This window comes from Aotus nancymaae, unplaced genomic scaffold (genome assembly GCF_030222135.1).
Source record: "Aotus nancymaae isolate 86718 unplaced genomic scaffold, 86718_ANA_hifiasm-v0.15.2.pri h1tg000065l, whole genome shotgun sequence".
NCBI classification, from domain to species: Eukaryota; Metazoa; Chordata; class Mammalia; order Primates; family Aotidae; genus Aotus; species Aotus nancymaae.
Genome location: NW_026988480.1, coordinates 7190306 through 7204836, shown reverse-complemented (window position 1 = coordinate 7204836; position 14531 = coordinate 7190306). Strand labels below are relative to the sequence as shown.

At 41.2% G+C, this 14531-nt stretch overlaps 1 protein-coding gene across 1 annotated transcript in view; it reads right to left on the bottom strand.

Moving 5' to 3' along the window:
- Positions 1-14531, bottom strand: part of PKD1L1 (polycystin 1 like 1, transient receptor potential channel interacting) — a 159410-nt gene that overhangs the window by 64386 nt on the left and 80493 nt on the right. Inside the window, 7 exon segments of the mRNA XM_064366637.1 lie at positions 48-264; positions 1076-1182; positions 3632-3839; positions 5783-5866; positions 7653-7845; positions 12863-12963; positions 14368-14525. Coding sequence (XP_064222707.1) covers positions 48-264; positions 1076-1182; positions 3632-3839; positions 5783-5866; positions 7653-7845; positions 12863-12963; positions 14368-14525 — 1068 coding nt within the window.

Genomic DNA, 14531 nt, shown 5'->3' with positions numbered 1-14531 from the left:
CAGGTGTGCCACAAGAGGGTGAATAAATTTCACCCGGAGGGGCCTACCTTCCAGAAGCCAAGTCCCCCTCGCAGACAGGTGAGCTCCCGCTCCACACGGCCATCACGCCGGCCGGCACACAGCCAGCACTGGGCGGGGAAGAACCAGCCCCATCCTGTGTGCAGCTCCTTCACCATCACGTGGCTGATGAACCAGCTAGGGGAGGGCCCACAGCTGTCGTGCCAGAGGCAGATCTTCCTCAGCAGGCCCAGCTGGGCAGGAGCGCTGGAGGCACACACAGCAGCATCACATCAGCTGGGTGGGTGATGGTGTGGCCCTGGCATCCCACCAGCCCCAGTGCTCACCCTGAAGGCACTGATGGCCCACAGAGGGTGGAAGGGACATGTCAACAGATGATTGACATGCAGAATGACATGTGAAGCCCCCTGGAACCTGGCCAGAGGATGAGAAATCCCATCAAGCACAGTGACCCTGCACTCAGGCCTTCAATATCCACCAGCTTTCCCAAACCAAAGTCACACAAATCCCGTTCATGTATCAGTCTCTAGTGTGGATTAGTCTAAAGTTAACCTTTTCTCTCTTAATGAAGACATAATACTCCAAACCAATAAATATCATACATGAAATTTACCAGAAGAAAAAATAATTTTGTTCAGTCTTTTCACATTTTCTAAAACACCTGGTGCTTGCATCCTATCTTGTTAAATTCCCTCTTTCCCCAACCCCACCATCTTTGTGACACCATGTGTCCTCACTCTTCCAAACTGGGGACAACCCCAATTAAGGTCAGCAGGTTTAGTGTCATAGAAAGCACTAACTATGAACTTTACTAGTATGTAAAAATAGTAAGTGTTCCTCTCCCACCCACCCTCCTTCCTTCCCTTGCATAAACTTGCTGTTTAATCTACTCAGAATAACAAACTGTAAAAATACACCACAAAATTGTTTGTCTATAAATTGATGCTCAGTATTAAAGACTAATGTTATATTCTACTGTTTTGTTTTTGTGATAAGGTTACACCAATTCTGGTTGACCTCTCTTTCTCAAATCTAGCAGTGAAATATTTTGGAGTACCTCAGGATAAAGGTGTGTCTGGAATTCCTTTCAAACAGGGGTTTCTCTGGACAGGAGAGCTCCTTGGTTTCTGACCGTCCATTGTCGCCACATAAAACAATGTACACCTCAAAACAAAGAACAGGGGTAGGAGCTCAGGCTATTTCATGGCAGACACCATGCAATGCTGGGCAGGGCTTCCTTGTACTTTCTCCCAGCTTCCCACCTCTCCACAAAACCACCTGCATAGTGATGTGTCCCTGCCTGGAGCCAGGGGGTGAGGGGGCATGCCCAGTCCCAGGCCTCCCTGGAGAGAGCCTGGTAGAATTGGCCATTTCCTCACCTATTTGATCTAGAAAAGCCAGATCCCAACTAGGATCCGGGAGGGCATTTATTTTCTCATGAGGGTAGAAGAACACAACGGTGGGCATACCATTTTCCGCCCTACAGCTTGGCAGGGAGATGCCGGAGGAGCCTGGACCCTGGGGGTGGGGGGCACCCATGCACCTGTGGGTACACCCTGGGGAGGCACATGCCAATCTGGCTGGGCTTGTCATTCCTCACTGTGTCTTCTGTCACATAGAAATGAACAATTCTGATGTAATGTCACTTACCAAGCTTTCATTTATTTCTGTTTTTGAAATCTTTCTTATTCTCAAGTATATATTTTCTTTGACTAGTTTCTAAACTTTGTGTTTTCACCTTTCTGTCTCTAAAGTTCTGGAGTTTATTTTTTGTGTGTATAATGTAAAGATTTAATAGTACCTTCTTCTACAAGGTCAGCTATTGTTCCAAAATATTTTTTGAAACAGTCCACCCTTTTCTGTGGTTTGTAAGACCTCTAGTCTGCCCCAGAAATCCTTCCTCAGTGCCTCTCCTGAGGTCACAACATGATCTCAGGTACTAGTTTCAAAATAAGCCTGGATATTGGGTCGGGAGGCCCTTGCCCTGTTCTTGTCTTGAGAGTTGGCATCACCAGTCTTGTAATTGTTTCGTATTCTTGTATTCTTTTCCACCTAAATTTTAGGCTCAGTTTGTCAAGTTCCACAAAACACCTTCCTGGAATTATGAGTGGATTTCATTAGACCCAACCTCATCATGCCTTAGTTTTTCATCTGTAAAGTGGGTATACGAATAGAATTTAATTCACACTATTATTATTAATGTGATAGATTAAGTTGGGAAAAATGAAAAAGGAAAATCAGCTTTCTCATCCATGAATGTAGCTCTTCATTGAGATCTTTTATGCATATCAGGCATAGTTCCTTCATGTGGTATTGTATGTGGGGTTTGATGAATTTACTTGTAGGCACTCCATCATTTTTGACTGTGATGAAGAGGTTCTTATTTTCAACTCCATGTAAATATAAATTTATATTCATATATATATAACATATAAATATATATATTTGTAAATAGTTATTGCTGTTTCATAGAGATTATTTTGCTGATTTTTTCTTAATCACAAATTCAGCAAGTTTCTTAAATGTTATTGGTGCTACTCATGATAGTGAAGAAGCTTCTCCGCTTGCTGTGTAGACAACCACATCCTGCTCAAAGAACCATCTCTTTCTTCCTTTCAGAACCTTTTTTTTCCTGTTTATTTCTTGCTTTATTGTTTTCTACTAGGATTTCTAGTGCAATGATAAATAGAGGTGCTGACAGCAGACATTCCTCAGAAATCACCTGAAGTTTCACCACTCAATCTTAGGTATGCTGTATGTAGATAATCTTTGTTAGGTTAAGAGCATTCCTATGTGTATGGTATGCATTGCTTGTGAATATATACATGTATGTTTATCTGATAGACAATTTAAATATACAGTTGGTGATGAAGGGCTTATGGTGAGTAAGGGCCACATAAGCTTTAAAAATGTGTTGTGTCCCCAACTATCCTACTACACTGTGGTGCCCCATCTCATTCATTCTTCTTCCCATCTAACTATTTCTCATCCACACCCCAATCCAATGGATTCTGTAAAGTAACCATGGTTCCCTCGGGAAATGGGGGCATGAGTTCCAAGTGCAGAGGGAGCCTCCCTCTCTCTGTGGGATCTGTGTCACACACACGTTTAATTGCACACGGCTCCACCCAGGCTCCAGTTTCCACCCCTGCAGACCTCACCTCCACAGCCCACACCGGCACTGCTGCTTCACTCAGCCCAATGCTAGACTATTTCCTCCTCCTCCACCACATCCGCTTCCCACCCCACTCATCCTCCACCAGCTTTTCTGGAACTGTTGTCTTCAGCCCCAAGTTTAGAAGAGTACAACTCATTCTCAGAGTCTCAAAGATGCACTCAGAGACAGAACAGATCTCCTGGGGCTGCTTTCCACGGTGGAGACAGAAGGAGAAGGGACTGGAGTGGCTGCAGAAGGTGAAGGGGTCTGCTCTTCTCCCTGACAGACATGCAGGTAGAGGGAGGGCCGTGGAAAGGGCAGGCAAGCCTTGCCCCCGCAATTAGATGGGGCCACTGTGACAGGTAACAGACAGGGCAGCCAAATTACCAAATCCTCACTTCTGATGTTGACACTGCTTAGACACCATCAAAGAGTACCCCCGGATGCTCAAGCTACCTTTGAGGTCAACCTGGCCGGAGCCCGGAAGCCGGTGTCAATGACGACCGCATACAGCTGGTGGCCCGGCAGGGGAGCTTCTTGCAGAAATATGTAACCAGATTTCTTTTTTTCATGATGATCTACTTGTCTGCTTTTAGTGACCAAAAATCCATAAAGAATCATAGAACCCATAATAAATATACTGGGAAGCAAGTTTTCTGGGTGGCTATAAACAAAAGGAAAGATACAAAGAAAATTGCTCATGAAAATAGACATATAGGAAAAGAGTGATCGCCACCCCTAGCCCCCTACAAACAAAAGTCCCTGCTGGACTTCACTGATAACGTTTTAATACTTGCTTGGGCCTGAGTTGGGAGGGCTTTGAAGGCAGGGAGCTGCCCTGTGGTTCCGTGACCAGCACCCCACAAGCATGGATTCCAGAGCCAAAGAAACCTTGTAATGGACCAGCCTCTGTGCTGAGAGACTGTGCCATGCTGGGTCTGAGGAACTTTCATTGTGAACTATGGCTAAGAATGCCAATCTCACTGCTACTGTAAAGATTAAGCAATACAAATATGCAAAATTCCTGAAACATGCAGGTGCCATTATGCTCCTCTCTCTCTCTCTCCTGCTAGCAGAACAAGGCTAGGAGATGCTGGTGGTGTTTTGGAGACCCTGCCTCTGCCTCCCACTGCCCCTGTGAATGGTGCTGCTTATTCCCTAACTGCAGGATCCACCAACCTGTTCCCAGGCACCAACACTGGCTGGGGAGAGATCACTGAACCCCTGCAGATCCATAGAATGACATTTATATAAAGCTGCTGTGCTGGGATTCTAATCTAACTGTAGTCTTACAGATTTCTGATAGATCTCAGAGGGTGGGCACCATGGCCTATGCCACATGGGGATGTTGCCCTCCCCGCCCCCTGCCATTCTGCTCTTTGATTCCGTCTGAGGGCTGGGCTCTGCTCTTGGTTTCTCACTGCCCTCTTTTTCCCCACTGATTTCTAACTTAGGTTTCAGGGGAATCTTTTAAACTGGGTCTTAGTCATAAAGTTATAATTATTACAGTCTGTCTTCCTTTCACATTTCAAGCTCTGTGCATAAATACCAGTTCCTGAACAGGATGCAGCCTGGCCAGAGCTCTGCCCCATGAGCTCTGCAGGGTGCTCACATCCTTCTGCCTGGATAACACTCTGAAACCTTCTGGATTCTGGCAAGATATCCCAGTTGCTACTGCTCCTGTATAACTTCAGGTGTTGCCTCTCTCTGGACGTCTTCCAGGCTGCTTCCCTCATGGTTTGCCCCAGCCCCAGTGGTATCAATGTCGCAGTCACCCATGGTTGAGGCTGCTGTCCTTTGAGCCCTGTTCACTGAATGGCCAGTGACCTTTTCTGCACCCAGCATCTGTTGCATTAGCAATTAATTTCTTATTTACTAATTATCTGATCCACCAACTAGTCCGTAAAGTAACTTGATTGATGAAATAATAAAGTAAGATAGAGTTTCCTGTTACATGAATATAATGAGAAATAAAATTAACACCCAACACCCCAGAAATGCAGACTCTGCCCTAGATATTTATTCAGCAAATATTTACTCTGAGCATCATATTAAATGTAGAGTGACACTGATGAATAAGACAGAAAATGTTCCTGTCCGTATCAGCTTACACTGTACCTGTAACTCAGAATCTAAATATAGCCATGTCATAGAAAAGTGGCTATAAAAATAGTGTACATTTTAAATCTATTACCTAAAATGGGTTACTCCAGAGAGAGCAAGAGGGAGCTATTAATAATTAGGCTATGACAATAAACATAATCCAGGACAGGCCCCTTAGGCAGTATTGTCACTGTAGATACCAACCCTACCAATGATAATTAACCAAATTCACACTGCACTAGAACTAAACTTAAAAGTATGAAAACTATGTTGACTTCCTTGTATTTATAAACCTCTCATCAGTGAATTTAAGTATAGAGAGATAAAACAGATAAGATATATTCAATTTTATAATATTTAAAGATAATTATCTACTAATATGCATATTTCAAAAACACAATGATAGTAAGTAACATGGATATCAAGCACCCCGGAATTATATGTGGGCAACCTGAGTGAAACAAATAAAGTCTATGAAGTCTTTATGTAGGAAATGAAACTTACCTCTGGAACTTGGAAATGCCACTCACTTCAAAACTGGCCTTCAGCTTTCTCCTTAGGAGAGCGAATGCCGCGACGTGATCGTAGCTAGGAGGGAAATGGGGATGAGGATACAGAATGTGTGGAGAGAGCAGCTGTTGATAGTGTGACAGCACGTTGGTTAAAGGAATGTAAAAAGGAAGGCGGATTGTAATAATTATAAGTTTATGACTAAGACCCAGTTTAAAAGATTCCCTTGAAACCTAAGTTAGAAATTAGTAAGTCTTCTGATGTGCCAGGGTTCTTCACATCTGCGTGTTGGGACACACGGCTCCCGTGGAGGCTGTCCCGAGATGCAAGACTCCGAAGCACATGGTGGACTTCATGACAGCCCTCCACAGCATGGCTGCAGCCTGAGGCTCTTGGGTCCCAGTCATAGCCTCGCTGTGCCACTAGTCAAGCTCTCTGCCTAAGTGCCAGCTCCTGGCATTACAAATATCCCACCCTGACAGTCACTATAAACACTTTCTCCTTTTTAAAAAATAAAACCTATCTTACCCTTATTATCTTGTGAGCAGGTCCTATGTGTTATTAATTTCTTTTTTTTTTTTTTTTTTGAGATAGAGTCTCGTTTTGCTTCCCAGGCTGGAGTGCAGTGGCATGATTTTGGCTCACTGCAACCTCTGCCTCCCAGGTGCAAGCAATTCTCATGCCTCAGCCTCCCGAGTAACTGGGATTACAGGCGTGTGCCCATCTAATTTTGTATTTTTAGTAGAGACGGGGTTTTGCTAGGTTGGCCAGGCTGGTCTCAGACTTCTAACCTCAAGTGCTCCACCTGTCTCGGCCTCCCAAAGTGCTGGGATTATAGGCAATGACCCACCACGCCTGGCCTGTTATTCATTTTTGTAATCCTTGGCTCATAAAAAAGTGCCTAGCAGAGAGTAGTTACGTAATGGAGACTAAATGATTGCATTGATGCATTAATCAATAATTTAATATTGAAGCAAAATATTGGGCCCTTACCAGTAAGTTTGGATGCGCTCCTAGCAATGGCATTAGGCAAATTTAAGAGTGCAACATAAGAAAAGCAATAACTGGCTATGAACTGCACTGATATGGCATGCTCTGGATATATTTGCCTCCTAGCAGGAAACCACAAAATCTAATGTCTTATGGCTTACTTGTTCTTTAAAAGGAAATGACTATCTCTGTTTCTAAATATGCCTAATAATCATTTATCTATATCCTAATGAAAAGGTAAGGGAAACAAAAATGAATGAACTAAGTAAGTTTCTCATAGAATTGTTAGTTTGTCAGCTAGATGATAAAGAATTTCTAATTTAGTGACATGACTCATACTCCCAGAAATTCCTGAGAAGGCTGCTCATATCTGCACAGAGACTTTTCTTGCCTCAGAAAGCACACCTTCACCGCCAGGCTGTGGAGGGTCCTCTGAAGATGAGGGGCTCTCAGGGCAACATGGGGGCATGGTGAGAGCTGGGGGTCCCACCTGCCTGACTACAAACTGCATACTCAAAAGATGTCAGCACTTCTCTGATAAGAAAACTGATGGATTCATCTATCACTCATCCGTGGACTCATGTCTTCAACAGACACTAAACACCTACTGCATGCCAGTCACCACCGGAAGGAGGAACACAAGGACAGTCTATAAAGCAGCCCCTGCTCCTTGGAAGACGGCAGAATAGGAGAACCAAGACTGACACACGAAGTGGTTACACGAGAACTGACAGGCTGGAGAGTGGCACAAACCAAGAGTGCTCCAGCTTCTTGCGGACAAAGTTCAGGAAAGGCTCTAGGGGCAGTGCCAAATGTGGAAGACAATGCAGTCATTCACTAAAACTCTCAGATTCTTTCTCAGGTGTGTCTATACCTGCAGTTCACTTTTTCAGGAGAAGTTCCTGGTTGTGGAGAGAAACGTTCAGATTTCCACTCTCTCTTGTCCCAAAACAGGCATCGGATCCACTGGAAATGTACTGTATAGTTCACTGCCTTAGCTAAATATTTGTTTGGAGGTTTTCTGTCATAGTCAGCATCCAGTAAGGATAAATAGCCGACGTTGGCATCTAAAAAGAGAAAACATAAATAAAAAGTACAATGTGAGGTTTGCAGAAATGCATACTCCATTTCAAATGCAGACAGAGTAGCAGATAGGTGGTGACAAGAAATAGAGATGAGCAAAAACTGAAAGACAACATCAAATTCTAGCCATTTTCTATCCCTGGAGCATTTAAATTTGGATTAAATCCACCCAGTCAAAGCTCTTGGATGCAAATATGAATTGAGAAATGGCAGAGAATTGGGAAGAAAAACTGTTTCTAGCATGCCTTGTGTTCCAAGTGCCCCCTGACACCCTAAACAGGCCACTCCCCTGACCCTAGTGGGGATGGAAGAAGATTAAGTCAGTTTCTTTAGCTGCCATTCAAGCCCAGTTCCTGCTCCTTGCAAGTTTGTCAGCCAGCCTGCAAAATTTCAGTACGCCCAGAGTCTGAACCCACTCTGGTAAGGACAGCACAATGATCCATGGAGTTTTAGCCTATCATTTTGTTTACTTTTTATGTTTAGCCTACTTTTTATGTTTAAAAGCAAAAATATTTAATATTCTATTTATTTCTAAATTGCCCCTAAGACTTTTTAATAAATGGTGTTGGGACAAATAGATACCAGCCCTTTGGAAAAATATGGGCACCTCATGTTATAAAAAATAATAATTGAGCAAACCAGATATCTAAATATAACAAAAACAAACTGCACAAATACTAAGGAACACATGAATGACTTCTTTTTATATACATTTCAAACTATGGCTCAAAATCTAAGAGCCTTACAAGAAAAGCTGGATAAATTACTATTTTAAAAATAGCCCTAACATACAAAGAGCTCTTAAATGTCAAGAAAAAACAAACTCAATATAAAAATGGGCACATATGAACAATTTACAGAAAAAAATGGATAATGGATTTAAATATATGAAAAAATACCAACTTAATTCATATAAAATGCATGTTATAATTAACATTTCTCCATTGTATACTGGCAAAATTCAATAGCTTGAAAATACATCCTGTTGGCAAAGTAGTGGGAAAATAGGCAGTTTCAGACACTGCTGGAGGGGAACATGACAATAGTTATCAAGACCACATAGGCATTTACAGTTCAACTCAGGAATAGCATATCTAGAAATTTAACTTGGAGATACACTCCTCCCCTTACATATAATACAGTGTATGCACAAGTCTTCCATGTGAATACATAGGAGACTGGCTGAATAAACCACGGACCATCTATACAATGGAGAAGCACGCAGCAGTTAAAAAAAATGAAGATGATACTGATGAATAAATACATACAGAGTGATTTCTAAATATGTAATTTAAGTAAGAAAAGCACAATGCAAATGAGTATAAGAAATTAGGGGAAATAATATGTATATGCATGGGTTTATTCTCCCAAAAAGAAACATAAGAAAAACAATTCCCATCAAATTACAATCATTATTCTTCACAGAACTAGGAAAAAAGAATCCTAAGATTCATATGGAATCAGAAAAGAGCCCACATAGCCAAAGAACTACTAACCAAAAAGAACAAATCTGGAGGCATCACATTACCAAACTTCAAACTATACTATAAGGCTATAGTTACCAGCACAGCATGCTACTGGCTTAGAAATAGGCATGTAGATCAATGGAACAGAACAGAGAACCCCAAAATAAGGCCAAATACCTCAAACCAATTGATTTTTGACAAAGCAAACAAAACATAAAGTGGGGAAAGGACACCCTTTTCAACAAATGGTGCTGGGATAACTGGCTAGTCACATGTAGAAGAATAAAACTGGATCCTCATCGCTCAATTTATGTAAAAAATCAACTCAAGCTGGATCAAAGACTTAAATCTAAGACCTGAAGCTGTAAAAATTCTAAAAGATAACATTGGAAAACTTTTCTAGATATTGGCTTAAGAAATAATTCATGACCAGGACCCAAAAGCAAATGCAAAAAACAAAAATAAATAGATGGGACCCAATTAAACCAAAAAGCTTCTGAAAAGCAAAAGAAATAATCAGCAGAGTAAACAGACAACCCACAAAGTGGGAGAAAATATTTGCAAACTATGCATCCGACAAAGGACTAATATCCAGAATCTATAAAGAACTCAAACAAATCAGCAAGAAAAAACAAATAATTCCATCGAATAGTGGGCAAGGACATGAACAGACAATTCGCAAAAGTAAAGAAGATACATAAACAGCCAAGAAATATACGAAAAAATACTCCACATCACTAAGTATTAGGGAAAATTAAAACCACAATGAGATACCATCCTACTCCCACAAGAATGGCCATAATTTTAAAAAAATAAAAAAAATAATAGATGCTGGTGTGGATGTGGTGAAAAGGGAACACTTTTACACTGCTTGTGGGAATGTAAACTAGTCCAACAGAACCAACCTGAATGCCCATCAACCAACAAGTGGATAAAGACAATGTGGTATGTATACACCATGAAATACTACTCAGCCATAAAAAGGAACAAAACAAATGCATTTATAGCAACCTGGATAGAGTTGGAGACTATTATTCTAAGTGCAGTAACTCAGGAATGGAAAACCAAATATTGAATGTTCTCACTTATAAGTGGGAGATAAGCTATGAGGATGCGATGGCAAACGAATGATATAATGGACTTTGGGGACTTAGGGGGAAGGGAGGGAGGGTGAGAGATAAAAATGCTACTCATAGGATGCAGGGTATACTGCTTGGTGATGAGTGCACCAAAATCTCACAAATCACCACTAAGGAACTTATTCATGTAACCAAAAACCACCTGTTCCCCAAAAACTGTTGAAATAAAATAAAATAAACAAATGAATACAATTGCCCATAAGGAATAGGTGAGAACAGGTAGAGGAATAATGCTATTGAAAGATTTAGTTCTGAATACATTCATCTTTAAATATGGTTTAGACATTTGAACAATAAAAATGTTTCACAAATTCAAAACAAATAATGTTAAAAAAATGGGGCTGGGTGCTGTGGCTCACAGCTGTAATCCCAGCACTTTGGGAGGCCAAACAGGGTGAATCACCTGAGGTAAGGAGTTCAAGACCAGCCTGACCAACATGGTGAAACCCCATCTCTACTAAAAATACAAAAATTAGGTGAACTTGGTGGTGTACGCCTGTAATCTCAGCTACTCAAGAGGCTGAGACAGGAGAATCACTTGAACCCGGGAGGCAGAGGTTGCAGTGAGCCAAGATCACATCATTGCACTCCAGTCTGGGCAACAAGAGCGAGATTCCATCTCAAAAAAAAAAAAAAAAAAAAAAAAAAAGATAGAAGTAAGCCTTAGCATTAAGTAGATGCAAAAAAGTGAACCTAGGTGTACACAACATTTACAGCAAAACTCCAAAGAGAAAATAATTTATTCAAGCAACTTTTGACTATGTGCTCTTACTGTAATATCATGTAAGAATGTAAAGTCAAAACTAATCAAAAAATTCTAGAAAGAAATATTGAACTTCATCTAGTAGGGGTTGTTAGGGGTACAGGTACTTTAATTCTCAAATGATTTTGTGTACACAGTAGGACAGAGCAAAGAGAGTTTTGCTCATTGGAAACTGGCTGTCAAGTTGTCATGTTCTGGCAACCGGAATTCTCACTATAGGAGAATGGGGATCTAAACACATAATGGGAGAAAGTAAGAAGGAACCCTGGGTGTTGGATTTGAATTAAGGCACTGACATAAACTCATTTTACACACACACACACACACACACACACACACACACAGAATTAATAAATCAAGGACACCCCAATAGCAATGAGCAAATCTGATGCACAGTTCTTGTGTTCTAATGTCAATTCCCATCAAAGAACCAAGCCTCATTGAGGACATGGCTGCTTCCAAGGAAGGGCTGGCCAAACACAGGATAAGCCAGGACACCCTGGTGTCCCAGAAAGTAAAGAAGCACTTAAGGATTGTGATATCATGTCAGAAAACCCTCAGGAAGCATCTTGAGGTAACTCCCACTGGAATAATTTGTGCATCAAAAAGTAAAATGATGGAGGTGAACTAAACATACCGAGTTTTTAAGAACTGCTATGCATCGTAGAGACAAGAGAGCAAGAGTAAGACAGCGAGAGACAGAAGCTCTTTTTCACTGAAGATTGCCAGCTAATTCACAGTGGAATTAGCAAATCACCATTTTGTAGCCCACTAAGTACCTATATCACCCATGGATCCTTCAAATCATGGGGTGACAGTTTGTAGGGGAAGAAGATATTAAGATGGTCTCACAAGTATCATCTCTCATTTTTAAAAGAAACAAATGTAATTTGTTTCATTTTTAAAGAAACAAATAGTGACTGGTTCTCAGAGGAAAATAATTATATTCCAGTAAAAATGTAGAGACAATGGGTCTGGTCCATTCATTGACAGTCAGAAGCCAGCTCCTCTCCAGGGCCAGGGCCTGCGGAAGCTAGTGTAAAGCACGTGTCTGATGAGTTGCCTGTGGGTGCACTTCAGCACACTGAGTTCCAGTTTCTTGCTTCTTTGGGGAGGGGTCGCTGGGGCTCAGAATTCTAAGTCACCAGGGGCAGACCACTGAGTGGGGCTGAGCCCCAAACTTCACACTCTGCCCTCACACTGTTTCAGAGGGGGTCCTGTGCCCTATTAATACATGAGATACAGAGGTGCCTCAGAAGTCCTGGGTCAACTCCGAGGTCAGGAAAGCTTAGTGGAGGTTGGTTTGAGGGAAGCAAGCTGGGAGGGTGTTGCAGGCAAAGACGCAGCCTGAGCATACTCAGAGACCTGAGGATCGAGCACTCGCAGAGCCCTGAGGATCAAGAGGAGGCAACGGAGATGCATTGGGGAGAGATGGGAGGGGCCGTGAGCAGCACCAGCCACTGCATCACCACGTGTGATATCTATTGTGGAGCAGTTTGTTTATAAGCAGGCAGAGAAAGGATTTTGATGTTTTTGTTATGAATAAGGAAAAATGCCACAAAGACACACAGGTTATAGGGGATGTTTTAATCACGTAAACAGAATTGGAAAATAAGGCACCTTGTCCACTGACCTTTCTGAGAAGCAGCAGGTATATAAATCTGCACAATTGACTCATCCCAGAAGTAGATCTGCTTTACAAGAAAATCAGAGGGAGTAGGTTTCTCAGAGAATCTAGGAGATAAAAATAAAATAGGGATTTCTTGTTTTTTTCTTCTCCCTCAAAGATTTTAGTCAAATTTCTATCAAGTGTTTACTCAATTTGTGCAAAACATCCTTGTCACTGCAAGGAGGTAGCCTGGGACAAAAAAGGGTCAATATGCTTAATTCCATAACACCACTTGGTCTCTTAATAAAAACTCCTACATAACACTTTCACCCTGCATCTCATTAAAAAACAAACACTTCAGTAAAAAACAAGAGCAAGAATGGCCATGTGCTTAATTGCACAACACCACTTGGTCTTTTAATAAAAACTCCTACATAACGCTTTTACCCGGCATCTCGTTAAAAAACAAACACTTCAGTAAAAAACAAGAGCAAGAATGGCCCACACAGTCTGTAGGAATAAGACAAACAGCACTGGCTACACAAGGTTAGGGAGGGCCACTGCAACACACACACATATGTTTGCATGTTTGTATTAACTCTGTATCGTAGCCTGTTTGCAGATAAAAGATAACAAGCACAAAGCACAGGAGTAGTCTTAGTAGTTAGACTCAGAAATTCCTCAAAACTGATTTATCTTTTCTGCATGTGACTTAAAGAATTAAGTTAAAATCCAAACTCTAAGCAGATTGCCACTTTTTGACATTGAATGGCTTAGCTCATTTGGCAGAATGAGAATCAGGCCAACAAGCAGAGATTAAACTGTGTGCTAAGGGCTGTGTGGATAGCCCCTGCATAAGATACAGTCTTGCTCACAAGAATCCTTTAATCTAGTTGAGATGCCCACCCAACCAATCAGGAGCAATGAAACAGTGAGCATCTTTGCCACATAGCCTAAACACACAGGGACTTGGAGAAAAAAAGTAATCAAGGCCCTGCCCATCCAGATCTCCAATGAACTCTGCAGACTGGTGGTTTCCTTTATCACTTTTGCTGTAGAATTCCAAAGAATCTTTTCAATAGTCATTTATTTAACCTTCTCAGGTAATTTATTTATTAACTGGGGCCTATGCAAGTCTCATGAGCCCAACATCCCTGAGAAAAATAATTATTTTATCGAGTTTCCTAAGATATATAAATTTAAATACATTTTCTCCTTTTGGAAAAATAAAAAAAAATTCTAGCTCAGATCTATACTGAGAGAATTAGATTTCTAAATGAGATCGTATGTATTATTACTAATAATTATAATGCTTTTCACTCCAGTAATCAGGGATTCAACCTCAAAAAACAAAGTCAGGAAGCTTACTGTCTGAACAGCAGAAGAGGTAACAATTTCTTTAAACAATGAGCCTCATTATTGCCTTAAAACATAATTTAATTCACTGATTTTTTTTTTCACAAAACATTCGTAAGGACGATATGCTTACTCCAATCTCATTCCCATTGTAGCTGTCACCGTCAACACACCTTACTAGCAACATGACGGGAAACGCCCTTTTAACAGGTTTGGAAAACTCAATTTCTATCTGTAGAGATTCCTGGGGGTTTTCAGAAAGCTCAGTGAACTGATGGAGATTCACTTTATCCCGAAGCAATACAAATGTTGTTTTATTTCTCCTATTATCCTGTCA